The following is a 27,333-nucleotide window of genomic DNA, read 5'->3' as shown; positions in this document are numbered from 1 at the left end:
CTTCACGCAGGTACCATTTTCCAACACGGTGAGGTAGGTTTCAAAAGTCATAGTATCACAAATAATAAAAAATAAAAACAACTCACAATTCTATCATTCTGTTTATTTGAAAAACTTTGAAGAGCAAATACAAGAAATAATGTTTTTCATACCATAATTCTTTGTGAAATCAGTTGATGCGGTTCTCCAGTGGATTGAGAAGCTGGTAGTAAATGTTTACATCCATATTGAAATTGAAATAAAACCACACACTATACACATTTTATCATATTAATTTCTGATAAGGAAAATACATTTCAGTAATAAATTATAAGCACTTAATAGGGAGCGACTTTTCACACATTATTGTATTAAGTCTTAATCGGAATCGGAAAAATTGTGCCTATTTTCTGATGCCAAAAACGATTATCTTTTTTTAATTTATTTTGTTTAAAACAAAATCTTCCACTGCTGGTAGTAATAATGAAATAATAAATATTCATTGATTTTAAACAACCAGTTCTGCAAAAATTTATAGATCACTCCCCACAAAAGTGTTTTCATGTTTGAAAAAATATATGCACATTTAACATGTGTTTTTACAGAAATTAAAGAAAAAATAACTATATAGTTAAATATTTAAAGATTTATAATGAATTGAAATTGAAATCTGTAATTATATCAAAATCAGGAATTTAGTATAGAATCAGGAAAAATATTGGAATCATCCTATCTTCTAATCTATATATATATATATATAAAAGCGAAAATGTGCTTGTATATGTGTGCGTTTGTATGTTTCCCAAAAACTTTCAACACACGCAACAAACACTGACAAAATCGGTATCGTTAAAAAGATCCATCTCTAGGACGACAAATATCCAAAAATTGGCCAAAAACATTAATTCTTTAACCGTCAACTGGGCCATTTTTTTCCAAGAAGGGATCAGTTTTTGCGTCAACATTTTTGCAAAGTTATTCACACCTCGTGATCTCGACATACGTATAAAAGACGTTATTTTGAAGGCCCTTTTTTCACCTCCTTTTCCTCTTTCGCATTCCAGGTTTGAGCCTGGCTACTGAGGCTAATTTTTTCTTTTTTTTTTTTTCTTTTTTTTTTTCACTGCTATCTTTTTTTTTTAAGACTGCATTGCTCAATACCCTTATGATAAAACCTCTCCACACCCAAGTAACGCCGGATATATCTGTTAGTCTAATATATAAAAAGCAAATTATGTGTGTGTACGTGTTTGTATGTCTCCCAAAAACTTTTGACAGATGCATCGAACTGTGACAAACTTGGTATCGTTAGAAAGATCAATCTCTTAGATGACAAATATCAAAAAAAATTGGCCAAAATATTAATTCTTTGACTGTCAACTGGCCCTTTTTTTTTTTTTTTCAAGGGGGTGTCAGTTTTTGCGTCAACATTTTTGGAAGTCATTCACGCTTAGTGATCTCAACATACATTTAAAAGACGTTATTTCGAAGGCCCATAATGCCATAAGTGCGCCGTGAGCAAGACAGCTAATGCGATAGGTCTTTTCACCTCCTTTTCCTCTTTCGCGTCCCAGGTTTGAGCCTGGTTATTGCGGCTAATTCAATTTTTTTTTTTTTTTTTTTTGCGCTAGCACGGGCACTTGCTGCTATTTTGATCGAAACATTGTTTTTTTGGGGGGATTGATTGCTTAATAACTTTACTATACCACTTCTCCCCACCCGGGCAATGCCAGGTACCCATGCTAGTAACTAATAGATAGTAAATAATAAATTTCCAACAAATAAAGCAGATGTTATGATCAGAAACTGAAACCTTGAAATCTTTAGAGTTCTTAACACAATATAAATTTGGCGTTATATAGATTTACACCATTTTTTTTATATGATAAAAATAACTGCTTATCAAGGCCTAGAGGCCATTCAAGGATAAAGGTTAATGTGCGTCAGATGAGACAAGAGCGTGATGATCGATGGTGGAGGAAATTGGGTAGAAATTAATTTATTTAAGAGGACAACTCAATAACTTGCTTACATTGGATTTGAAAATGATCGTGCTACAGTCAGCTGAGAATCAGCTCTGCAGTATCGTGTTCCACAGACGAGTAGTTCTGGGAAAAAAAAGAAGCTTTGCTCATGGAATTTTCATTTAGTTTTAGACACAGGTACAGATAGAGAATAAAGGAAATTGGTGACAGTTGTTGTAGCTAGACGAGTGCTTGCTATGAATGTTTTAGGGAGGAGACCATAGAGTAAGTTCAGTTGAGCACCTGCTTTTAAAATAACGAAGGAGCAGAGATGGGCTCACAATGTCTCTTCTGTGAGAAAGAGATAGCAGGGAGGAGAAAAGAACATCAGGTTTTAAAAAAATGAATTAAAAAAATAAAAAACAAATACATGGTAAACATTATCGATAGCGTTGGAAATTATTTTGATGGACCAAAACAATTGATCTAGTGGACACATGCGACATATGTACACTAGTTTATTAAAAAAAAAAAAAAAAAAAAAAGAAGAAAAATGGACATACTTTTTAATTTTTCTATTTGCATGAGAGCTTTGTCTGTGTATTTTTGTGCTTTGTCCATATAACCTGCCTGCATGGAATGCATCACTGTCACCTGAAATGAGAAAAATCGTATGAATAAAAAAAAAAGCAAAGACTCCTGTGGAGAAACAGGGAATGTAATAATAATCTAATCTAATATAAAAGGCTATATGTGTCTGTCTGTCTGTTTCCATATTTTCAAACTATCTCTTCCAAAACTAAAAATCGCATGATTGGGTTTTTTTATGGACCATTCTTTTATGGGTCTTTAGCTGATTAAAATAGTTTTTAAGAGGTCAAAAATGTGTCAAAATTGAAAAATTTGTTATACATTTTGTACATTCATCTTAGTTTATTTTTAATCAGTAAAAGCAAAGCCCCCACCCCTGTTATATATATATATATATATGTGTGTGTGTGTGTGTATATATGTATATATAAAATAAAGGGGTTATACATTTTGTACATTCATCTTAGTTTATTTTAATTTTTAATCAGTTCATATACATGTCACGTTGGTACAGTGGTAACGTCACCAGCTTTGAATGCTACAGTTTTGCTTTCGGTTTCAATTCTAGCTGATGGCACCCCGATACTTTTTATTTTTACTTTTGAAATCATGACTATAATAATATATACAAAATCTGGACAAATTAAGCATATTTTATGACCGCGCAAAGCCCCCCCCCCGACTAGTCTCTTTATAAAAATGTTAATGTGTGTGTGTGTGTTTCCTTACAGAAAAAAGAGAAGCTACAGAAAAACTGCATTTATGTCAAATTTTCTGGACAAAACAATGGAAGTGGTTCTGAACTTTTAAGTACACAGAAGTTCAAATATATGTTATTTTAATTAAATTTAAATCATCTTCTATATATATAAAAGGCAAATGCGCGCGTGAATTTTTTGTATGTCTTGAAAAGGCTTTCTTCGCCGACGATCCCGGAGAAGGGGGATACTATCGCTTAGAACTGTTTATATACACCCTAGATAATAATATCTACGATTTGCGAACGCGCGTCACGTCTAGATTTATTTACGTTGATTTTTACAAAATTCTTGCTATTTCAGCCCGTCTTGTGTTCGTTCAGCTTTTTTGTATAAAACCAAAACTATTTCAAAGCTAAGGCAGCGTTCACGCGAAACATCCAGAAGCAATCAGCTTTGATCAATGTGGGGCCAAACTCCTTATATCAGACAATTGCTATTCAATCTGGACAATGGGGAACTGGTGTCCCCCTCCTCAACATCTTGGGGAAAAAACCAGTCAAAGTTGAGTAAACAAACCCAAAATCTGCCCCGCAGCAAAAGTTAAGTCTGTTCCTTCTATTTGACCTCATTAATGAGGTCAAATAGAAGCAGTAGAGTTAACTTTCATTGCAGCCACGTGTCAATTCTGTTTTTATTACTTTTAAATAAATTCAAATGTGTTCACCTACTCTGCATTGCTGGCCGAAAGGATACCGTGTCAGGTTTTTTTCACACTTTATATAAAGGTTGTGAGTTCGAATCGTGGTGTGAGTTTTTTTTTTTTTTTTTTTTTTCCCCCGATTTTTAAAAGTTTAATATTGAAACAGAGTTATTCAAGCTATTTTTCACGTTCTATGTTTTTTTTTTTGTTTTTATTTTTCAGATTTTTCAAAGAAGTTTTAACGTTCGTTTTTCTGGGGTTTTTTTTCCATCATATTCGCATTTTCTTTTTTTGTTTTTCCGATTTTAAGAAATTTTAACATCGTTCGTTTGCCTTATGGTAGCTTTATTTATTTATTTTATTTTTTTTAAATTTTAACATTTTTTCATAATAATATTTAAACAGGGTAATTACTTCGCTTATTTTTTTGTTTTGATCCCATTTTCGTGGGGACTTCTTCAGGACATGAAAGAGAAGCAGAAAGACTTTTGTGTCTTCCCCTCAGAAAAGAGATTTATATATACATCTTTTTATTTATTTTTCTTTATTATGTACAAGCAAATAAGCAAATTGGTGATCAAAGAGCATAACATGGATTTGAAACCTGATTAGTTTCGTTTCAATCGCTTTCTCTCCTTGTCCATAACGAAAAAAAAAAAATTAAAGAAAAAATTAAAAAGATGTATATATAAATATCTCTTTTCAGAGGGAAAGACATGAAGATCTTTCTGCTCATCATTGGTATATTTTATTTCCTCAATCATTTATCATTTGCTAAAATAAAGTCCCCCGAAAATGGGGACAAACCGTTGGTAATTTTTTGAAAGGCCACAGGTTTTTCTTAAATCATATAAAATTCACCAGGAAAAACAACAGAAGTGGTCCCCCTAATCTCTACGTACCCTTCTAAAGAAGCTATGGGGCAGATCCTTCAAATACAGCATTTATCAGATTTTTAACAAATTCAAACCATTTGTACAATACATTGATTTAGCGATTTTTTCCACATTTTAGCTTTTTTCGACTGTTATGGATAAAATGGACAGGTAGTATTCCTGGTATTAATAATATACTACTACTACTACTAATAAGATACTACTAATAATAATATACTATTACTACTACTAATAATAATATACTATTACTACTACTACTAATAATAATATATTATTACTACTACTACTACTACTAATAATAATAATCCTATTACTAATCTTACTATTTGTAATAATAGTAATACTAATAATATTCAGGTGATAGATAATAAGAAATGATATCGGTGAGTGTGGTTGTCATTACTAAGAAAATACAGGTTAACATGGAAATGCAGTTCTCGGTGCCCTTTTGACATTCAAAGCTACATTAGTTTTGACATGTTAGGAGTTAAATTGAAAAATAGACATTTGTCCTTAGTGGCTTAGAGAAAGAATGTGTAAAGCAAAATTACTTTTCATAAATATGATGAACCATTTGAAAAACAGGAAAGCAAAGATTGGTACGGAGTCATGACGGCGTCCTGTGCTTTGCTTCCCAGTGTGGCCCTGCACGGCACCCATGGTATGTAAAGAAATGAATGTGAGATTAAGATATTGTCGATGTACATCAGCAATGAATGTAAATAAGATAAAATCCATTTGTGTGTTTCGAGTCTTCATTTGTAATCAAACCTAGTAGCTTCTTCCCATGAACTGCTAGATTTTGGAATTCTCTTCCTATTTCTTGCTTTCCTGACTGTACTAAAATGCAGAAGTTTAAATGTAAACAAACATCTCGCTCATCTCTTCAGATAGGCCCCAAATAAGAACTCCTTACATCTAAGTACATCTGTTACTAGTTTTCTCCGTTTAGACAGGATTGAAAAATAGTCTCCAATCTAATGAGTCTCACACAACCAGGTTTCATTCTTGTGTCCGTTTTCCAGTGGAATGTGTTCTGATGAACACGTAGCACTTGTACCACCTTGATATAAATATCCCCTCCCCTGGATAATCTGTTGATACCAGATTACCTTATACTTTAATAGTTTCTTCCTTAGGCTGCTCGATTTTGGAATTCCTTCTCTATAGTAACATGCTGTAGTTTAAATGTAATGTGAATAAACATCTCGCTTCTCAACACCTTACATAATGTTCCTGTAGATGTGGTCCCAAATAGTAACCCCTTGCGTTCAAGTGGCAACATGTCTTGTTTGGGGGTGAATAAGTGTTAAAACATATTGCTGAAAGATAATTCTGGAAGGGGCTCCTTTGGTCTTTGACAGACCATGGATACCCACGAAAGGGGTGCCTGTGCATGAAGTTTTTGTGGCAGGAGGAGCGCAATCTCCAACCACACCTCTCCTGAGTCGACATTGTTAAATACCAGTGGCAAGTGAAGTGTATGGATAGGACAACTGGAAACAAATGCCAAGATAAGCGGAGAACATATACAGCGCCTAAAATTCCCAAATGGTCACCCATCTGGTACTAACCAGGCCCAGTTCTGGAAATGCTATACAAATTCACATTTTTCTTTCATAAAAAAAAAAAAATAAATAAAAAACAAGCAGTGATTTTTAGTTTTATGCAACATGGCGTCCTTAATGCAGACAATAATGTAGGACACATAATCATAAGCAATATGACGCATGATCATTTGAGGACTATTAGATTTTTCTGTGTAGTGCTTGTAATGAACTTTAGCAAGCATTCAATCACATTAGGAATGTATCTCCACTATACCATGTAGTTGCAGTATCCTATCTAAAATGTGTCTTGAGAAAAAAAAACATTTCTCAGTCCCTAACAAAACTCCAATCATTGTTTGATTTTGCTACAAAATATTTGATATAATGAATGGGGTATGATTAAAAAAAATTGGAAGGTTCTACTTATAGACATGGGCGATAGGAATTGACCAATCAAATGGAGTCATGTTCTGCTAGCAACCAATCAGAAACTGGAATCGCTCCATAAAAATATTGGATCTTTTAGAATTCCTGCACATAATTTTTCGGATCCACATGAGAAAGAGCTTTGCTCTTTGTTTTCAAATTGTAAAGTTTAAAACTTATACAGATCAGCTACCCACCAAAAACTTTTCCATCTCCAGGACGCGTACAGACCAGCTACCCATTGGAAACTCTTCTGGAATTAAACCTTGCTTATAATTTAAAAGATTTGACTCAAGAAATGTTCTATCATGACGAATGTTCTACTTACCAGATAGACTAAGACACACATGTGTTCTTTTGGCAACCACTGAAACTGGTCAATCTGGTTACTTGAAAGAGGTTCTGAACAGAAGAAATGCAGAGAAAATTGGTTAAATTTTGGTGCAATTATGAAAAAGTCAAATTAAGAGAAATTTCGGTACTTCGATTTTATAACAAAAAAAAAACAAAACATTGAATTTCAAGTAAATACGATAACATAAAAATAATTATTAATGATTAACTGTTTTTGATAAAGTTTATATTGAGAATAAATTTTGTCCGACATATTGAATTACGTTCGTCACATGACGTAAGCAATAGAACTTAATTATCTCCCCTGTCAACTTACCTTTTATATATATATATATATATATATATATATATAAGCGAAAATGTGTGTATGTGTGTATGTATGTATGTGTGTTAGCTTTTTGTGTATGTTTGTAAAAGGCTTTTTTTCGCTGGACATTTCGGTCAGCTCATTCCTTCTTAAAACTTTTTATATGCTGTCTAAATAATAATATCTACGACTAAGGAACTCTGGTCGCAGCTATCTTTAATTTATCCAACTTTTACAAGCTATTTCAAGATATTTTTTGATCGCCACGTAGCGGGGAAAACAAAAACTGGCTTCCAGCGCAAAACTAGGTCAAACATCACGCGACTTGACGTTCTCGCACCTGTTACTTCGCTTTATAAACGTCAACTTAACACATTTATCAATTCATCTATTCCCGTGGTCGAGATGGTTAGGTCGCAGGCTTTTTTTTTTTCATTTCCTTTCCATCTCCGCGTCAAAGGTTTGGGGTTCAAGCCTACCTTTCTACTAAAACTTTTTTTTTCCTTTACACCTCCAAACACCCGGCCAAGGTTGGTTTGGTTCACCCCCCCCCCACCTCCAAACACCCGGGCAACGCCGGGTACCCCCCCCCCCCGCCGCTAGTTTTTAATAAGTGTAATATACTTTGCTTTCTTGAACAAATTTCTTTTTTCATTGCCCAGTCGTAAAATACGCTTAAATATATTTTAATTTGTCTCGATTTCTGTATATATTATTATAATTATAAAGCCGTGATTTCAAAAGTAAAAACAAAAACGTAATAAGGTACCATCAGCTAGAATCGAAACCGAAACTGTAGCATTCAAAAGCTGGTGACGTTACCACTGTACCAACGCGACACGAATATGAACTTATTAAAAATAGACTAAAACTAATGTACAAAATGTATAATGATTTTTTCAATTTTAACCCCTTAAAAACTAATTTAACCGGCTAAAGACCCATAAAATGGCGATGTTTTACAATTTGTCATTGTGCAGAGGGAGACAATTCTCATTTACTAAAAGATTCGTTCATTTTTTTCATTTCATAATTTAGGATAATTTTGCTCTGATGATATGTTTTATTAAATCGAAATATTAAACAAAGAAAGCTATGACGAATTCTTTTAATTGTAAACAAAGTTGATAACATTAATAATAAAAAATGTAGTCTTTACACAACTATTAAGAGAATCGTTTCTGTTTTCATGTCATAATTCACGACGCTAAAACCAACCAACGAATCAATAATATTTCCATTGTATGTAAACATTTTTAAAAACTTGCCGCAACTTTTTTTTTTACAACTACATTTTTTTTTAAATTAAAAAGTAAATGTTATGGTAAGGTTTTTAAAATATTTGTCTTTAACCTTAAAAAATACAAAAGAATGAAACTCTTAAAGCTCCAACAACGTTTTTTTTTTTTTTTTTTTTACTGTAACAAAGTAAAATCATTTGAGGTGCCTAGTGCCGCTCAGCGACTTTTAGTTTTGGAAGAGATAGAGTTTGAAAATATGGAGACAGTGAGTTTTATAAATTAGATTATTTTTCTACATTATTGTGGTTTGTAATTTTTTGATATATGTTGCTATTTAAGACCTGACAATTACGTAGGTACCATTTACTTCACTTGAAATTCAATTTTTTTTTTGTTATAATATAGAAGCACCAAAATTTCTATATTCTACAAAACACTAGGTTTAGTAAGTAAAAAAAAAAAAAAAAAAAATTAAAAACTAACAAGGTTACTTGGCTTTGTTTGGAGCAAAAGTATAACATTTCTGGCAAACCCAAGAAGGAATTGACTAAGATACGTGCCTGGCCTATATGGACCCTTGTTTGTAGTGCCCCTTCTTTGAGCCAAGTATGTAATTTGGTTTGTTTAAACGTGTTGATTTCCATAGATTTGAAGCATCTTATGTGTCCCTCAACAACTTTACAATACCCCGACCAACAAACCTGTAATCTCGATTTTCTTTGTGTTGCAGTAACTCTGCAATGAATATTTTTCTGCACGCTTTTAATTATGTCCGTTCTTTAAAATTCAGGGCAGTACTGTTGCACTTGCATCGTATATGAAACTGCTTTCTATTGTCAACTTATGTCAGGTTTCCTTAAAAGGTTATCTCCACAACAGTACCGCTTAAATGCATTCAAATATTTTGTCTTTTTAGTATTGGTTCCTGTTCGTTTCTCTGCCAAGAGTTTTGAAAGATAACAGTCCATCTCCCAATATTTTTCCTAATTTTGATACATTTAGCAATTCTTTTCTCTATTTCCGATTCCGATATAATTACTGTTTCTGATTCTAAAATACAATTTCATTTTTTTTGTTATTGTTGGTGGTAGTGGGTAGGGATGGGTTGCGGAGAATCCTGATCGACTTTGAAATGTAGATATAATTTTCGGTACTTGTACAAGACATTAAAAAATGAAAATATCGAAAAAAGGTTATATTGTACGTATCTGTTTTGGACTGAAGATCTCCGAAAAAAATTTCACTTAATTTGATCGAGTAGTAGTTTTTTTTTTTTTTTTTTTTTTTTTTTACAGCAGAAAAACATGTTCTTATGAGAGCGCGTTGAAGTCAGCCATTACGAAATTTGTTGAACACGCCATGGGGAGATAACTCCATGTAAAGCGCCGATACTCCCTCCCCATCTTTAATTCTAGCTTTTCTTCCTAAAAATCAAACCTTTTGTTCCGTATCATAAATTGTTTTTTCGCTGTAAAAAAAAAAACAAAAAAAAAACTACTTGATGAAATTAAATGAAGTGAAATTTTTTTTCCGCAGAATTTCGTTCCATAACGGATATGTGCAATATAACCTATTTTCATGTTTTTAATGTCTTGATTAAACTGTACAAGTACCTAATTTTCTTTTTTAACTTGACAAAACTTCTCTTTATGTATTGTAATCAAAGTTTTGATGAATTCATATTCTCTACATGAATTTTGGTAAACAGATCCTCCATATTGTTTATTTGGTAGAAATTTTGCCTGGTTTGTTGGCGATTCTTGCAGGCAATGAGTCTGTAAGGTTATTTAATGAGATGAAAGGTTATTCATCATAGATTCATATATGGAGATTATTTGCAATAGTATTGGATCAAATGTTTTTTTAATGCATACTGGTTGGAAGATTTGGGAGATGGGGAAAAAGGGGTTTTTTTTTTTTTTGGTAAAAAGATTTTTCATATTTGTCTGTTTGGTCGTATATGTGTCACATGTGTTGGAGATCTTTACAGGTAATGAGCATGTGACCCTTTGTTTTGCAATTCAAATACAAATATCACAGCATAATTACTTTGACAAAACAATTCAAGTTAAGCAATGTTGAGCTTGGTCACTACCAGATAGGTGACTATTTTGGAATACTATTTGGTTGTATTTTTGCCTGGATTGTTAGGCAATCTCTACAGGCAATGAGTATGTGTTCAACTGTAAAGGGTGGTTGGCATGGTATATATGTTGGATGTCCTTGTCTCTCCAAGAATTATGAAGAATTGAGTTAGTATGATTGAATTGTATTCTTGCTAATACAAACTCCTTCCTCCACTGAACCCTTTATTTAATCGACAGAGGTAAACTGTAACAGGTCTAAGTGACATCCTTCTAGATGTTAAAGGTCGTAGGTTCAATCCTCACTACAGATGATAACTAAGAATGACAAATATATTAACACCTCTACTCAATCATTGCTGACAGGATGAGAGCATGGTAGAAATAAACTGGACATTTTTTTTTGCTTGTTAAACGTTATAGCCTGTTGACTTAGAATTAGTGCTCTATGCCAAATTGATCGTTGAATGTCATTAAATTGGTGCTCATTTTTGCATTAAATACTAAGCTAGTATGTGGCCCTTCATTGTGCAATTCAAATATCGCAGCATAATTACTAGTGTTGGGACGATTAATCGGAATCAGAAAAATTGATGCCTATTTTCCGATGCCAAAACGATTCCTTTCATTGTCGTTTTTTTTTTTTTTTTGGGGATTTTGTTTAAAGTAAAATCTTCCATTGTTGGTAATAATGATAAAATAATAAACATTTATTGATTTTAAAATATCAGTGAAGCTAAAATCGATAGATCATCCTCCACAAATGTATTTTGACATTTAGGAAAATATCTGCATATTTAACATGCGTTTTTACTGGACCATGTGTGAAAAGTTGAATGTTGAATATCAAATACAGCAGCAGGTCTTGGAACTAATGTGGGAACAATTAATCGGAATCGGAAAAATCAAAAGATTTTGGGGGTATTGGAATCAGAAAAGTTGGTGCCTATATTCCGATGCCAAAACGATTCTTTTGTCTTTTTTTTTTTTTTTATTTGATTTTGTTTAAAGTAAAATCTTCCATTGCTTATAATAATGATAAAAATAATAAATATTTATTGATTTTAAAATACCAGTAAAGCTAAAATCGATAGATCATCCTCCACAAATGTATTTTGACGTTTAGAAAAATATCTGCATATTTAACGTTTGTTTTTACAAAAATCGGGGAAAATAACAATCTTATAGTTAAATGATTAGAGATTTATAAAGAATCGGAATCGGTAATTGTATTGAAATTGGGATAATTGTATAGGAATCGTCCCATCACTAATAATTACCTTGACAAACAATTCAAGTTAAGAAACATTGTGGTTGGCAATCATCAGATAGGTAATTGTTTGAGAAAACAATTTAGTATTTTTATCTGGTTTGTTGGCAATCTCTACAAGCAATGAGTATGTGTTCAACGATGAAGGGTAATTGGTATGATATGTATGTTCTTCTCCCTTCAAGAGTTATGTATGAGTTGAGTGAGTATGATCGATTCATATTCTCACACACACACACACACACACACACACTCTCTCTCAATCTTTGCATCCCGGCTCCCATTCTTTGATGATAGGCATTATGGAATTTAATTTGTTTATTTGAAAAAGGTACCACAAGTCTTGCTTTTGGTTGACATGTACTTTCTGATTTTGTTTTAAAATCTAGGTGTGGGATTACAGTATCTGATATCATACACCTGGATATGATGGGTAATTTTGTCAATAACTGCCGCACCCTTCTCTTGGCATTGCCAGGATTTTGACCATGATGGGTTTCTTCAGTTTAGGAATTGTTTTGATAGGCATTATCTTTGCGATCTACTACTAAGAAGATGATAATCGAATTGCTGCACTCTCCCATATCATTGAAAGATGATAAAGCAGACTGTTGAAAATTTATGATTAAATCTGGATGTACAAGTCAGCCAAAGACTGAAGCTTATTTGTACTAAAAATGGTTGAACTACAGAAAGAATTGTGAATTTTTCTGGTGATGACATAGATGATGTGATCTTTGGTTATCGTCAAATTTGTTTGCTGCTTTTTCATTTCCAGTCTCTACTCTGGAGATGAGAAGAGGATGACAAGCAAGATATAGTCCCTTAGGAAGGCAATCAATGAATTTTTTATTTTTTTTTATTTTTAATTTTTTGATGATATAGTACTTTCAGAGTTCCAAGATATTTCATTTTTTTCTTTTAATCATTTATTTTCTTTGTTTTTATTTATTTTATTTTAAAAATTTTTTTTAGGCAAGATTGTCTGTCCTTCGACTTTCAGTTTCTACACTGCAACTGGGACAGCAGTAACAAGCAAAATAGGGCCCCTTCTGATTAATGATTATCTTCCTATCAAATAATGTTAAAGTCCCTTCCCCTTTTCCCTATCTATGTTAAAAATGGCTTTCTAGTCTTCTTGACCATGTATAATTATTCAGCCAAATGGACAGCAAAAAAAACAAAAAACAGGAAGTCAAAAAAAGAGCAGACAATCTTGACTATAACTGTTTTTTTCTAAAGACATGGCAGCTATTCAAAATGTGTTTAGTTTACACACACGTGACAAGAAAAAGAAAGAAAAAGGTTTCACTTGCCATCATCTGAATGTAATTGTGTAACTGTTTGGATGCTTTGCTGTAACTGTTTTAAACAAGGCTTGACACTTTTCACCTGCAGAAATGAAGAAAATTACATTTTCAGAATTTTCTCCAACATCTGGGAATAATTTATTTAATTCATAAAATGTATAAAAAGATTGGTGCAAGTCAAATTTTTAATGAGATCGATCGTATCCCGGCCAGCTTGCCTATTTCGCGGACGAGGAAGGGGGGTGCCTTTAAACAAAAAAGGGATTAACAAAGGACAAAATGAAAAAGGGATTAAAAAAAGGGCAGAGAAACTCTGTAAAATAAGTGAAAAAAAAAAAAAACTAAAATATTTATCTAAGTATTTTTTCTGCCCACGTCTCCAAATAATTTTATCAAATTTTGACAAACTTTAAGCTGTGATGGAGTTATCTCCCTTGGCGCCTCTGAAATAGGCAAGACGGCTAAAATACAATCAATCTCATTAACATTTGATTTTCCTCTGTAAAAAAAAAAAAAAAAAAAAAAAACGTACTTGATCAAATTAAGATTTTTCTATGAGACCTTAATTCCATAACGTGTACGTATAATATATATATATATATTTTTTTTCAACATTTTCATTTTTTAATATCTTGATTAAACTAAACAAGTACCTTAAAGGAAGTGCAAAAAATCTTGTACTAGAATCTGTCATGGCAAAAATGATAGCAAAAAATGTTATATTCATCAAACAAATAAAAAAGGCAAACATTTCAATTATATGATCACTAATTTACATCAAGCAATTGCAAACAATCTTCAATTTGAAATAATTAAAATCAGCTACTCTGGATCTAAATTCCTAATTTCCTTCAAATTTTAATTTGTTTCTTTTTAGCTTAGCTATGCAAACTGCATAACTAAACTATCTAAACTACTTGGATTTTTTCCTCATTGCAGAGTCTCATTGTCACTAGGGTTTTAACCATTTCAAAATGAACTCTTAAAAAAGACATCCATTTTATTTATGTATTTTTTAATAAGTTTTTGGCAAGAAAAATTATTTAAAAAAGGAAAAGTTACATTGTTTTCTTTACTTATGTCGCCATGAAGGCAGATTGTAATCTATATCTAGAAAAGTGAAAGTGTCTGTCTGTGAGTATTTCCCTACACAATAACTCTGTCAACTTTCAGTCTAGAGACTCGAAATTTAATATACAGGGTAGTGAGATTTGGAAAAATCTTTGTAATCGGTTTTCGGCCAAAAATTTGGCTGGTCAAAGTTCAACGATTTGACCTTTGAGAACTCTACCAAACTCCTCCGACAATTTGGGGTATAAACACTAGAAATTTTAGATATAGGTTCCTTGGACATGGATCTAACTTAACTTGATTTGAGTCCAAAACAATAAACGTTAAGGGGTCATAATAGGAGTTAAAGTTAAAAAAATTTGACCATCTCTACCAAATTATTAAAGATAATTTCTGGTCTAAACATTTGAAATTTTACATAAAGGATATTCAGAGATAGGACAAGCTTTTTAATTGGTTTGGGTCGAAAATTTGAGCTACAAGTATATAAATCTATGTATGTATGTTTGCATGTCTGCCTAAAACTTTCAAAAGAAGCAACAGATTTTCACAAGATCAGTATCGTTTTGAAGCTCGACCCTTCAGACGACAAATACCAAAAAATTGGCTAAAAACATTAATTTATTCACCCTCAACTGGGCACTTTTCTACAGGGTGGGGGTCGCTTTTTTCGCCAATATTTTGTAAAGTCATCCCCTCTTTTCGATTGTCTAGCATTAATTTAAACCTACGTCACTTCCGGTTTGGCAAGTTCGAGCCTGCCTTCCTATTCCCACGTTTTTTTTTTTTTTGCTCAACACACACCTCCAAACACCCAGGCAACGCTGGGCACCCATGCTAGTTTATAAATAAGTTTGAAAAAGTTAAACTGTTTATTTAAAAACAAATACTTAGGCGAGAAATTTTACAGAAGTATATAGAGACACTAAGTAAACAATCATGGAATGTGTGTGTGTGTGTGTGTGTGCGTGTGTGCGCGCACGCACGCACATGTGTACACAGAGGCAGTATTGGGACGCTGGGGAAGAGAGAGTTGATATATATACTCACTTGTCCGGCCATTAAATAATGACAGACTTGAAGAACTAAAAAGAAAACATTCAGGGATTCTTTTTGCGTTGGAGAACCTTTGTAGTGCTCGATCAGCGCACCGGATAAGGACAAAACTTCTTTCACTTCTGACACTTTCTTGTCAACCAATAATAACTAGAAGAAAATAAAGAAACAGTTAAAAAAAAATAAAAATAAAAGACAGAGTCAACTCTAGCTCCAAGCTGGGCTGAAGAATCAGATGAGGATATTTTGAAATGAATTGGAGTCTGACTTCTTGAAAATGATAGAAGTTGGAATTTTTTTATCCCCAAAGAATCATATAGTTTGACTATTGGAAGATTTTGAAATAAGGAATCAGAGATTTTGGAATTCTAGAAATCAAGTGTTAGGCTAATTAGCTAAAAAAAAAAAAAAAAAAAAAAAAAAAAATGATACTTAAAAGAAATCATTAGTTTTTTTTTTTTTTTTTTGTTTTAAATCACTATTGAAACTTGGTTTTATTATGACAATTTTCCTAGCCGGAATAGCTATTTTGTCAAAGAAAGATAAATGAAATAAATTTATTTGTGACAAAAAAAAAAACCCTGATAGAAGATGTAGGTCAATTGGCTAGTCAAAAATCAAAAATTGATAAATTTTCAAAGTCAGACTTAAATTGCTACTTAGATCTGACTTTGAAAATTCAAGACAATAACTTTATACATTAGATGTAAATTCATGTGTATACCACTGACTGTAGTTTTATGAGACGGCCAGGACAGATTTTACTTACCCATTAAAGGGGGGGTTCTGACAACTTCAGGTAAGAATGGACCAGAGAGTAATTGGGTCAGGGTGGATCGGGGGATAATGGCAATTTAGAGGTGACTCCCCAGTTGGAGCCTCACTACCAGATGCCATCCCTAGGACAGGGGAAAGTTTGTTTTAAAGATCAGACTCACCATTCCTTTACTGAGAAGGAAAAGAAGACGGAGGTAATCTGAGCGAGCTGTAAGGGCAAAGTCTGATCCGACCCCCAAAAGTTGACAGGCAGATGCATACTCTCTCTCGGATGCATGGATTTGCTGTGGAAACAAAAAAAAAAATAAATAAATAAAATAAAAATCTTGTAAGCATGTTATTGTTTTATACATTTACCAGCGTGGGTACCCGGGTGTTTGGGGATGTAAAAAAAAAAAAAAAAAAAAAAAAAGACAGGCTTGAACCCGCGACGCGAAGGCGGAAAAGAAAGTAAAAGAAAACGTGACATCTTATCGCTACGCTACGAGGCCATAGGAAGTGAAAAGCATTCAAATTTAATGAAGTCAATCAAAAAGTTGACTTGCTAGCAGATGCAGAAATGAACGTTGGCTGAAGGCCAGTTCGGCTTTCTGCCCTTTCATTTATTTGTTTCTCCACGATGTTGGGGAAAACCAACTCCACACAAAAAGGGAGTGTACAAATGAATAGCAATTGTATTGTCTGATATGAGGGGTTTCCCCAACATTGATCAAAGCTTGTTAGACGTCCCGACACAAAAGGCCAGGAAGCCGCCTTCGCTTTCGATTAGTTTCGCTTTTACACAAAAAAACACGCGAGAGGAAAGAATAGTGTGAATTTTATAAAAGTCAATCAAAATAAATGTAGACACAACGTGCGTTTGCAAATCGTAGATATTATGATCTATATGTAAAAAGATATGATCTATATGTAAAAAGTTGTAAAAAATAGTAACCCTCTCTCGAGAGAACCCCCCCCCCCTTCTTGGACATACAAAAACGCGTGCACCACTTTGCCTTTTATATTTTTTTTTTTTACACGGTGGTCACCACTTATCAAGGCTCTGAACCACTCTGGGATAAGGATTATTGCAAGTACAGTACGTTAGTGTGGAGATTTATTGAAGTGTTTACTTAAAGGGGCGGTTCATTAAGAATTTGTTTACGTTGGACTTGAAGACATCTAGGTTGTAGTCAGGTGGGAAGCAGGCAGACGGAACAGAGTTCCACAGGCGTGCAGTTCTAAGAAAGAAGCTTTGTTCATGGAATCTACGTTTTAATTTAGGCACAGATAAAGAGTGGGGAAAATTTTTCACAGTGGATTCAGCTAGACGGGTGTTTTTCGTGAAAGATTGGCGAGGGGGAAGGGGTCAGAGATTGGAGTTCAGACGAGCACCTGCCATGGAAATAACGATAAAACAAGGATAGGCTTGCAACGTCTGTTCTGTGGGAGAGAGGTTGCAGGGAAGAGAAAAGGGCATCCCCCCACTAAGCCACGAAGTCTATTTTGTACTCTGTCAAGGCAGGATAGACTGTTTTTAGCAGCTCCTGCCCAGATATGGCAGCAGTATTCCATCCTTGGACGTACTTGGCTTTTATATAGATAGAGAATTGCATCAGTAGTGAGATATCTTCTGGAGCGGTAGAAGGATCCCACCATCTTTCCAGCATATACATATAGATTAGGTAATGGTGAAAGAAGTCCAGTGCTAACCCATGACCAACGAAAATAGAATGCCATTTCACTAAGTCACATGACCTGCGGACATCACGGAATAAAGTACACCAGCCACAGTATTTGTAACATAACGCATATGAAAGCGTGGGAAAGTATCAACAGCAGCAAAGGATGGTGGCTTGTGAAGAGATTAGCAGCAGCAATAGCTGAAAAATGCACATATGCAAATTAGAAAGTGTGTGCAAGAAAAAAAAAAGGGGGAAAAGAAAGAAAAAGAGAAAAAGGACAGCACTTGCTGAGGAGAAGAAAAGTCGTTGTCGAAGAAAATAGACATGTAAATAGCGAGAACAAGAATGTGACTGGCATGCAGTCAGAGGAAGGAGAAACGCAGCCTGGTAAAATGAACATGTGACATACTTTTTTTTTTTTTTTAATTGAAAAATAATAAAAATTCTTGTTCTTGTCCAGAATTACCCATATTAAAAAAATTTTTTTAAAGAAAATAAAAGAAAAATCTATATGATGTATGTACCCATGATGAAACGAAAATATATTCCAAAAAAATCATGTAGACTGATCAAGTAGTTTTATTTTTGAACAAGAAAATCAAATTTTATGAGTAAAAGGAGCAACTGTGATGCCTACCATTTTGACACATAACAAAAAAAATCCCCCGAAAACAAAGAGATAACTCAATAATAATTCAAATTTCAAAAATCTATTTTGTAATGCCTATGAATTCCCATTAATCGCTTAAAAATGATTTTCATTATAAAATCAAAACTACTTGATCAATTTACGTGATTTTTAGAATATGCTATTTTCATTTTGTCACAAGTATGTGTCATATGCAGATGTTTTCTTTTTCCTTTTTTTTTTTTTGTTTAAATATACAGGAGGAATTCTGGACAAGTACCAAAATTATACACAGCAACTGAAAGTTAAAAAGAAAAAAAAAAAAAAAAAAATGAATAAAAAAAAATGCGAAATACAAGCATTTAATATAAGCAAATAAAAAAATTGTACTTACAGCTAAATGGAAAAGTAATCGACAATGCCAGTAGGGAGCTTGTTGTGAAATTTCAATTGCTCTTCTTAGAATTGGTTTTGCAAGATTCACTTCAAGCTGATAAACAAAACAGAACAAAAAACAAATGCATGTATTAAATTAATAATTTTATCGATTGATGAATATAGAAGGTGGCGCATAAATTCACATTATCATGTTAAAATTAAATTTTTTTTTCAATAAATTTATTTTGATTTACATAACATCACTTTTCATACATAAATAAATAGAAATAAAAGTCAAATCTTTAAACTATGCAATAAAAAAAAAAAAAAGAATTAATGAAGTACACTTGTATACAAAAACAATATTTTATTTTAAAATGGCAAATTTATTTCTGCGTCACACACTGACTTATGCACCACCTTGTATGTGATTGAGCAATGAAAATTATGGAAATTTCTCTTATTGAAAAAAATAACAGGGCAGATAAAATATGTAATTGATGAAATGTATTGGAATTCTTTTTTATGTACGGAATAAACTAAACAATTTTCATAAATCATTGGCTAGAAAGAATTAAATATCAATTTATCAGATTGGATGTTATTTAGGTCTGACTTTAATAATATGGTTAACTTTTCTTTATATATTAGATAAATACAACTTAAACATTATCTTCAGAATAAACATATGTATAAAGACTTGATTAAGGTGCATCTTCTACCATCTTAAGGTAAAAAAAACACACCCCAATCGAATGGTTATATATATATATATATATTTCTTTTTTTTTTTCTGAAGATGAGGTTTACTTAAAAAATTCAAACAACACCAGATACCACCCTGTTTCGACACATTACACTAGTAAATATATAATATATATAACAAACAATATTCCTGACAAAAGAGAGAGAATTGGTGCTTACTGGGTTGGTTACTGTTTAGAGTGAGTGGCATACAGAAATTTTTAATCCTCTCATAATATTCTTCATCATTCAACTGAAAATCTATTCCTCTAATACGTATCGTTGAGTGGCTTTTGTGCCTTGGTGACTGGCAACTTGTTTATAAAAAAAAAAAACTATGGATGAGAACAAGTCGTTTTACAGAACAGTTTCTCAAAACTAAAATAAAAATCAGAACTTACCTGTTTCTCAAATACCTGAGCCAACACACTCGCCGCTTCAAACCGGACATCGTCTACTGAAGCCAACTGAACAGTTAAGGAGGAAATGTGGCCAAATAAAGATTAAAAAAAAAAAAAAAAAAAAAAAAAAAAAACATAAATGGCGACACATAAACTAATTTAAATATATCGACAGTCAATTTTGCATCCATATATATGAACAGTGTCCTGGAAAAATCTGGTTTGAGTTGAACTGGCTTCCTCCAAAGGAGGAAGTTTCATGAGAGTATGAAATTCACAAGTAGTCTCCAATTGCATGTATATCCCCATTAGGGGGAGATAATGACGTAGGGTTTTTGCAGCTCTTGCAAGGAAACGTTGACGTCCTCCTACATACAGTGCCTGCTGTTCCTAAATGGTCACCCATCTGTACTGACCAAGCTTAAAGCTGCTTAACTTTGGTGATCCAACAAGAACTGATGTGTCAGTGTAATTATGCCGTATATCCTGGTTTGGTTTCTCTAGAATAAAGATGTTGTTAAAAATCATTTGAGATAGGCTTGTCAGGATGAGCAACAAGTTCTGTCCTCGGAAAATATTTTATTCTGAACTAATAGTGAAAACTCGGAGGGTTGTAAGACAGAAGAAGCAGAATGAAGACTGTTTGAAAGAGGACATGAAGAGATGTAGAATTGATCACATGACATGAGAGGAACGTGCATTCGGGAGAGCATAGTTGATAAATGGAATAAAGGTTGGTGTCGAAACGTGACATCACGCTGAAGAGCTGAGAGCAACAACAATAGTGCACTGTTAAAATCAACCACTCACACAATTACCAAAAAATAATGTATATTCAAATTCTAACAGGATGTGTGCATCTCAAATTGGGGAATGTCTGGCTTAAAGTCTTATGCACAGCATGAAAAGAAACTGGAATCTTAGGAAGATCTTCACCATTTCAGTAATTATAGGAGCAACCAGTCTCATGAAAAATAAAATAAAAACTACTTGGCAAATATACCTAGTGAACCAAGTTCAAGAGAGATATAGACAATTGCACTTAAAGAGACGGTTAGAATTTTACAAAGATCTCCCGGTTGAAATGTATTAGATAGCAGGTGAATGTCTGGCAGTCAATAAGATACCCCCATCCCCAGCTAGAACAAAACAAAAAAGTGATGGCGATGATGACTGGGGCTGTGACAACAGAATATTCTTTTCATTATTTTGACTCTCGAGTATATATCCGACACAGTTAGACACACTTAATCAACCGAGAACCACATCCGTCTATATAAAAAATATATTAGATATTAACGGATATATACTCAAGAGTCAAAACAATGAAAAGAATATGCTGTTGTCACAGCCCTAATAATGACATACAAGCAGGAACTCCTAACATTATTTGGGAATGAATGAGGATCCGGGTACTCCTTTTCCTAACCCTGGAAATCATATTGCAAATTTTTTTCTTTTTTTATTTTGTTATTTATTTCTATAAAATTTTCTAGTTATAAATAAAATAGAATAAAGACAAAATATTTTCATTGTTTACAATCTGTCTGGGGTAGATATGTCATTTATACTTGTAAACGTCATAAAATTTTAACCAAGAAAAATGATTTGATCTTGGAATAGTTCTTTGGATACTTATGCAATATTAGGACCATTCTATCATCGGAATTGTCTATGCAGTTTACAGAAAATGCCATAAGGTGACAAAATGAGGAGCACCTTAATCTTAATAAAACAAAAAATCATAAAGAAAACATTTGCTTGCTATCATTGGCTTATTAAAAAAAAGAAATCTAAATATTTATCTTGATTTGAAAAAAAAAAAAAAAAAAAAAAAAAAAAAAAATCTCTACTATTATAGAAAAGTCACTTTAAGTTTCTTCCTTATAGGTTCCGAAATGGCTGAGCCTATTTTTAGAAAATATCGCACAGAGCTAATTTATGTCTAGCAATCTTCTTAGATATGTTTTGTACAGAAATTCATCCGATAACTATCGCAAATAAAAAAAAATCTATTAATTTTTATTTATTGTGGACTATTATCTTAGTAGGCCAGAGGAATAGTTGTCCGAAACGTCATGAAACAACTAAGAAAAAGATGAAGATAATAGCCCGCAATAAATAAAAATTAATAAATAATACTCATCTCAATGAATTCCAATTAAAATAATATATACCATTCAGTATGGACCCAACTATGGAAGATCAGATAATAAATAAACATGAATTTATAAGACTAAAAAATTAAACCTTGATCGTCCTTTGGGGCCCGTGGCGCAGTTGATAGAAACGTTGAATCTCTATGGTTCCAGGTGAGCATTGTCTGGAGATAGCGGTTTGAATCCTACCCAAAGCTGGCCAGAGGCTTACACGTTTTGGTGAGACGACAACAACTACCAAAGGCAGTAATTGCAGTCAGGAGATTCAGAGTTCCTATTCGTCACGGTTACCACCTGACGAAAACCAGAGGAATAGTTGGCCGAAACGTCGTGAAACAACTAAGAAAAAGATGAGGATAATAGTCTGTAAAGCAGGCAATCGGAAGAGAGTTCCACAGGCGTGCAGTTCTAGGAAAGAAGCTTTGTTCATGGAATCTACAGGCACAGATAAAGAGTGTCAGAAATTAATGATAGTGGTTTTGGCTAGACGAGTGTTTTTCATGAAAGTTTGGCAGGGGAGGGGGACCATAGATTGAAGCTCAGTGGAGCACTTGCCATAAAAATAACGGGGAAAGAGGCTGCAGGAAAGAGAAAAGGGCATCCCCCACTAAGCTACGAAGTCTATTTTGAACCCTGTCAAGGCAGGATAAGCTGCTTCTAGCAGCTTCTGTCCAGATGTGGCAACAGTACTCCATCATTGGCCGTACCTGGCTTTTATATAGGTAGAGAATCGCATCAGCAGTGAGATATCTACTGGAGCAGTAGAAGGATCCCACCATTTTTCCAGCAACCTTGGCAATGGATTTGATATAAATGTTCAATTTCAGGTCAAGAGAAATGGTCAAGGCCAGAAGCTTGTCAAAACATGAAGCTTGTCAGATGGTGTAGAGATACTTGTAGAAGCTTGGTCTTAGATGCATTAAAAGTAACCAGCCGCCTCTTTCCACATGCTCAAAGGAGACAAAATCAGAAAGAACTTGGTCGTTTACGGTCTTTGATGTGCTACCATAGATTGTAGTGTTGCCAGCATGTCACAGTATTTTAATGGAATGTGCTCCGACGAATTTAAAGCACTTGTACACCCTCAATGTCAATATCCCCGACTAAACCGACAAGCAACAAAATCCCACCCCAACATTGTAGATACTGGAAAGCCTTCTACTCAAATAGTTTCCTGTCTTGAACTGCTAGACTTTGAAATTCCCTCCTGGGTCCCTACTACTCTGACGATACATGTAAAAGTTCAAGTGTGATGTGAACAGACCCTTACATAGTATCCCTATAAATTTGGTCCCAAATATTAGCCCTTATGTTAAAGTGACATTGTGTCTTGTTTGGGGAGAAGTAAAAGTAAAAAGAAAAAAGTGGAAAGCATTCTCGTTCAGGCAAATAGACGATGGGAGAATCCCAGAGGATATTCTATACAGCTTGCAACCAGCTCCAGACCAGCAGGAAGAACTGTCCTACACTACAAGAACGTCTGCAAACAAGATATGAGGGCAGGTGGTATAAAAAATGTTGTAAAATTTTAAAAGAAGTCAGATTACAAATAGGTTAAAAAAAAATGATGCTTTGTTTTGCCTTCCCTGGCACGCAGCTTGGAATGGGAGAGATGAGTGAAAGCTAATGTTTAGTTAGCTGGTGTGTTCATCCATGGAATGCTACTTTCTTCTGTAATTTTTTAAAATGGAAATCGCTTCAAAGAAGACACGAAGCCATTTGATGTAAGGAGGCAAAAAAAAAAAAAAAAAAAATACTCGTTCAAGCTCAAAGATTTGTCAACAATAAGTGTTAAATGGAATAGATTCTGACCCCAAAAACAGCAATTCTTCCCTCTTTGTCAGAAACATTGTAAACAATATTTATTATTACTACCGGCAGCGGAAGATTTTTCTTAAACCAAAATCAAATAAAAAGAGATAGCCAAAGGAATTGTTTTTGGCATCGGAAAAAAGGCGCAAACTTTTCCGATTCCGATACTCCAATTTTTCAGATTTCGATTAATCATCGCAACACTAAAATAGAAGTGTATTTGATTTCCAACATTAAATTCTGAATTTATTTACTCCCTCCGTTCGGAAATAGCTGGTGTATAAGTCTGGATGTTTTAGCGTTTTGTCATGTTTTGTATAATTAACCGTAGTTTAGAGAATGATGAACTAAAAATTAAGTGTTTTCGATCAAGAATTCATTAACGAATATAATCTATGCGTGTTTCTTTTGTAGGTACGATTTAATGATTCCTTAAACTATCCACAGTGACTAAATGAATATGGAAAATATCGATGATGCTAATGTGGAATGTAATAGTAGTTGGGGGGGGGGGGGTATAGTGCCCAGCTTTGCCCGGTCGTAAAATATGCTTAAATATCAGATATTAATTTATCCAGATTTTATATATATTATTATAGAGTCGTGATTTCAAAAGTAAAAAAAAAAATAAAAAGTATACAATCTGATTAAAAATTTAAAATAAACCAAGATAAATGTACAAAATGTATAACGATTTTTCAATTTTGACCTATTTTTTTGACTCCTTAAAAATTATTTTGACTGGCTAAACACTCAAAAGAACGGCCCGTAAAAGAAAATCCATTCATTTGAGGAGGCCCTTAGCGCTGCTCTGCGACTCGGTTTCAAAAGAGATAGAGTTTGAAAATATGGAGACAGACAGACAGACATATAGCGTTTTATATATTAGATAAGAAGATTTAACAAATTCTAGACGAAGAGCAATCCTACAAGCATTACTAGAAAGATCTAAAGAATGTATTCTAAAACGGGTGCACTCAAAGATGTTGCAGCAACATTCATTTGTTGGAAGAAATACTGTAAGGAGAATTTAGTCACAAGCATTAAAATGTTTGCCCGATATTTTGGTTCCAATGGATGTTTCGAGCTATAAATTCCTCAACAGCGAGGGAGAATAAGCACAATTCCCTTGAGAAGAAGAAGCACTTTGAGGTCTATTGCTGAAGGCATGTGAAATTCCCACGATCATGTTGCCTATAAAAATGAAAGATGGCAAAATTAACAAACATTCAAATGCTATCAAAACCTTTCTCACAATGGAAAACATGAAAAGTTGTGTTAAGTTTTGCCATTTGGATTTGCGCTTGGACTTAAATCGAGGAAATTTCAAAAAAAATGTTTGATGTCGTACATATTGATGAGACATGGTTTTATATTAAGAAAACTGCAAGCAACTTTTATTTAGGGAAGGATGAATCTGACCAGTCAAAGCAAACATTTCATTAAATTTCTTGCTGCTGTGGCTCGATCTCCTTGGAATCGACTTCGTAAATGTTACTTTAATATAAAAATTGGCTTTTGAACATTTGTGATAAAAGAGCAGGCTAAATGCAATAGCTGAAACAGATCTGCTGGAACAATGGTAACCAAGGTTACGGATTCAGTCACAACAGGGAGAGATGGCCAAGTGGATCCATTGCACAACGTATCAAAATTCAGCAAGACAATGCTTGGCCCCTATCTACATCCAACAAACCCACTGTTCAAAAGAAGAGTCAGAGAGATTGAGGTTGAATATTGAATTGTTTAACCTCCAAACAGTTTGGATCTGAATGTGCTTGACCTTTGTTTCTTCAATGCAATCCATTCAGCACCAGAAGATTCCAAATCCTTCTTAGATAAGAGAAAAATCCAGGTTGTCCTCGACGGTCATACATCTAAACAATATGATATAAATGCGGAAGTGCCTCAGGGGTCTATCCTTGGACCTCTATTGTTCCTAATATTCATTAATGACCTCCCCGACAAAATTGTCTCTGAGATGGGTATATATACTGATGACACCACACTCTATAACAGGCATGACAGGAAAACAAATGAACACATATCTAAAAAAAAAAAAAAATGGCAAAAACACTAGAGGATGACCTCCAATCTGTAGTGGAATGGGGACAAAAATGGATGGTCACATTCAATGCTGCCAAGACTAAACTGGTTTCCTTCAATAATTACAACAAACCTTCTCTGCCACCAATAGCAATGGCCAGTGACTCTCTGTCTGAGAGTACATCTTTCAAACTGCTTGGCCTAACATTCACAGGAAACATGAGTTGGAACAATTACATTGAAAGTATTGCCAGGGCCGCTGCGAAGAAGGTAAGCTCTCTCTACCGTGCTAGAAAACTACTAACACCCGAAAGTATCCTGTACCTCTATAAGGCCACCATTCACCCATGTATGGAGTATTGCTGTAACATTTGGGCTGGTGCATCTGCTACTAGTCTCTCGCTCCTAAACAAGGTTCAAAAGAGAGTCGCCAATCTGATAGGCCCTGAACTGGCATCTAAGCTTCAGCCTCTGTCCCACCGACGAAATGTTGCATCCCTCTGCCTGTTCTACAAGTATTTTAATGGTGAATGCTCTGGCGAACTACAGACACTTGTACCCCCACGACATAGACACGCTCGACAAACCCGACAGGCAGCTAAATCCCACCCCCACTCAGTAGAGATTCCTCGATGTAAATGATCTTTCTACTCCAGTAGTTTCTTCCCCAGAACCACTAAACTCTGGAATTCCATTCCAGGTCCCTGCTTCCTCAACTGTACTGACATGCAGAAGTTCAAGTGTAACGTGAACAGACATCTTGCTGCCCAAATCCCAACATAGTACACCAGTAGTTGTTGTCCCTGATAGTAGCCCCCTACACCAAAGTGGCAATGTGCCTTGTTTGGGGTGAAAATGTAATAAAAAAAAAAATAATGACTATAGACGATTTAATTTAAGCAGTCGAAGACAACTTTCGGGCATTGCAAAGATCAAAGCTGAACAATGTTTTTGTGACTTTACAGCAAACAATGGAACAAATTATTTTGTCTGACGATGGCAATAATTACAAGCTTCAGCATTTATCAAAATCACAGAAAGAAAAGTCAAACTAACATGACGTTTCTGAATTTTTGAGATGGAGATTGGTGATTCATATTATTTGGATTCATCGGACTACTGTTCTCATCTTGAGTGTGATTTTCACAACGTTTTCGTCGATGTAAACTCCGACCTTCTTCAGGTTTATCTTGTTGAACTCTGGAATGTTTCTGTCGAACTCGG

General features: G+C 34.0%; 1 protein-coding gene across 1 annotated transcript in view; it reads right to left on the bottom strand.

Moving 5' to 3' along the window:
* LOC145249716 (MAU2 chromatid cohesion factor homolog) overlaps positions 1–27,333 on the bottom strand; it is an 80,617-nt gene that overhangs the window by 31,082 nt on the left and 22,202 nt on the right. The window contains exons 3-9 of the mRNA XM_080111594.1: positions 20,093–20,158; positions 18,964–19,059; positions 16,439–16,561; positions 15,495–15,650; positions 13,380–13,455; positions 7,136–7,209; positions 2,507–2,597 (exon numbers count right to left, since the gene is read on the bottom strand). Coding sequence (XP_079967720.1) covers positions 2,507–2,597; positions 7,136–7,209; positions 13,380–13,455; positions 15,495–15,650; positions 16,439–16,561; positions 18,964–19,059; positions 20,093–20,158 — 682 coding nt within the window. The remainder of the gene's footprint in view (positions 1–2,506; positions 2,598–7,135; positions 7,210–13,379; positions 13,456–15,494; positions 15,651–16,438; positions 16,562–18,963; positions 19,060–20,092; positions 20,159–27,333) is intronic.

Source organism: Euprymna scolopes, chromosome 28, assembly GCF_053919585.1.
Source record: "Euprymna scolopes isolate OS-2025 chromosome 28, ASM5391958v1, whole genome shotgun sequence".
In the NCBI taxonomy this organism is placed as follows: Eukaryota; Metazoa; Mollusca; class Cephalopoda; order Sepiida; family Sepiolidae; genus Euprymna; species Euprymna scolopes.
This window is presented reverse-complemented; position numbering and strand designations above follow the sequence as displayed.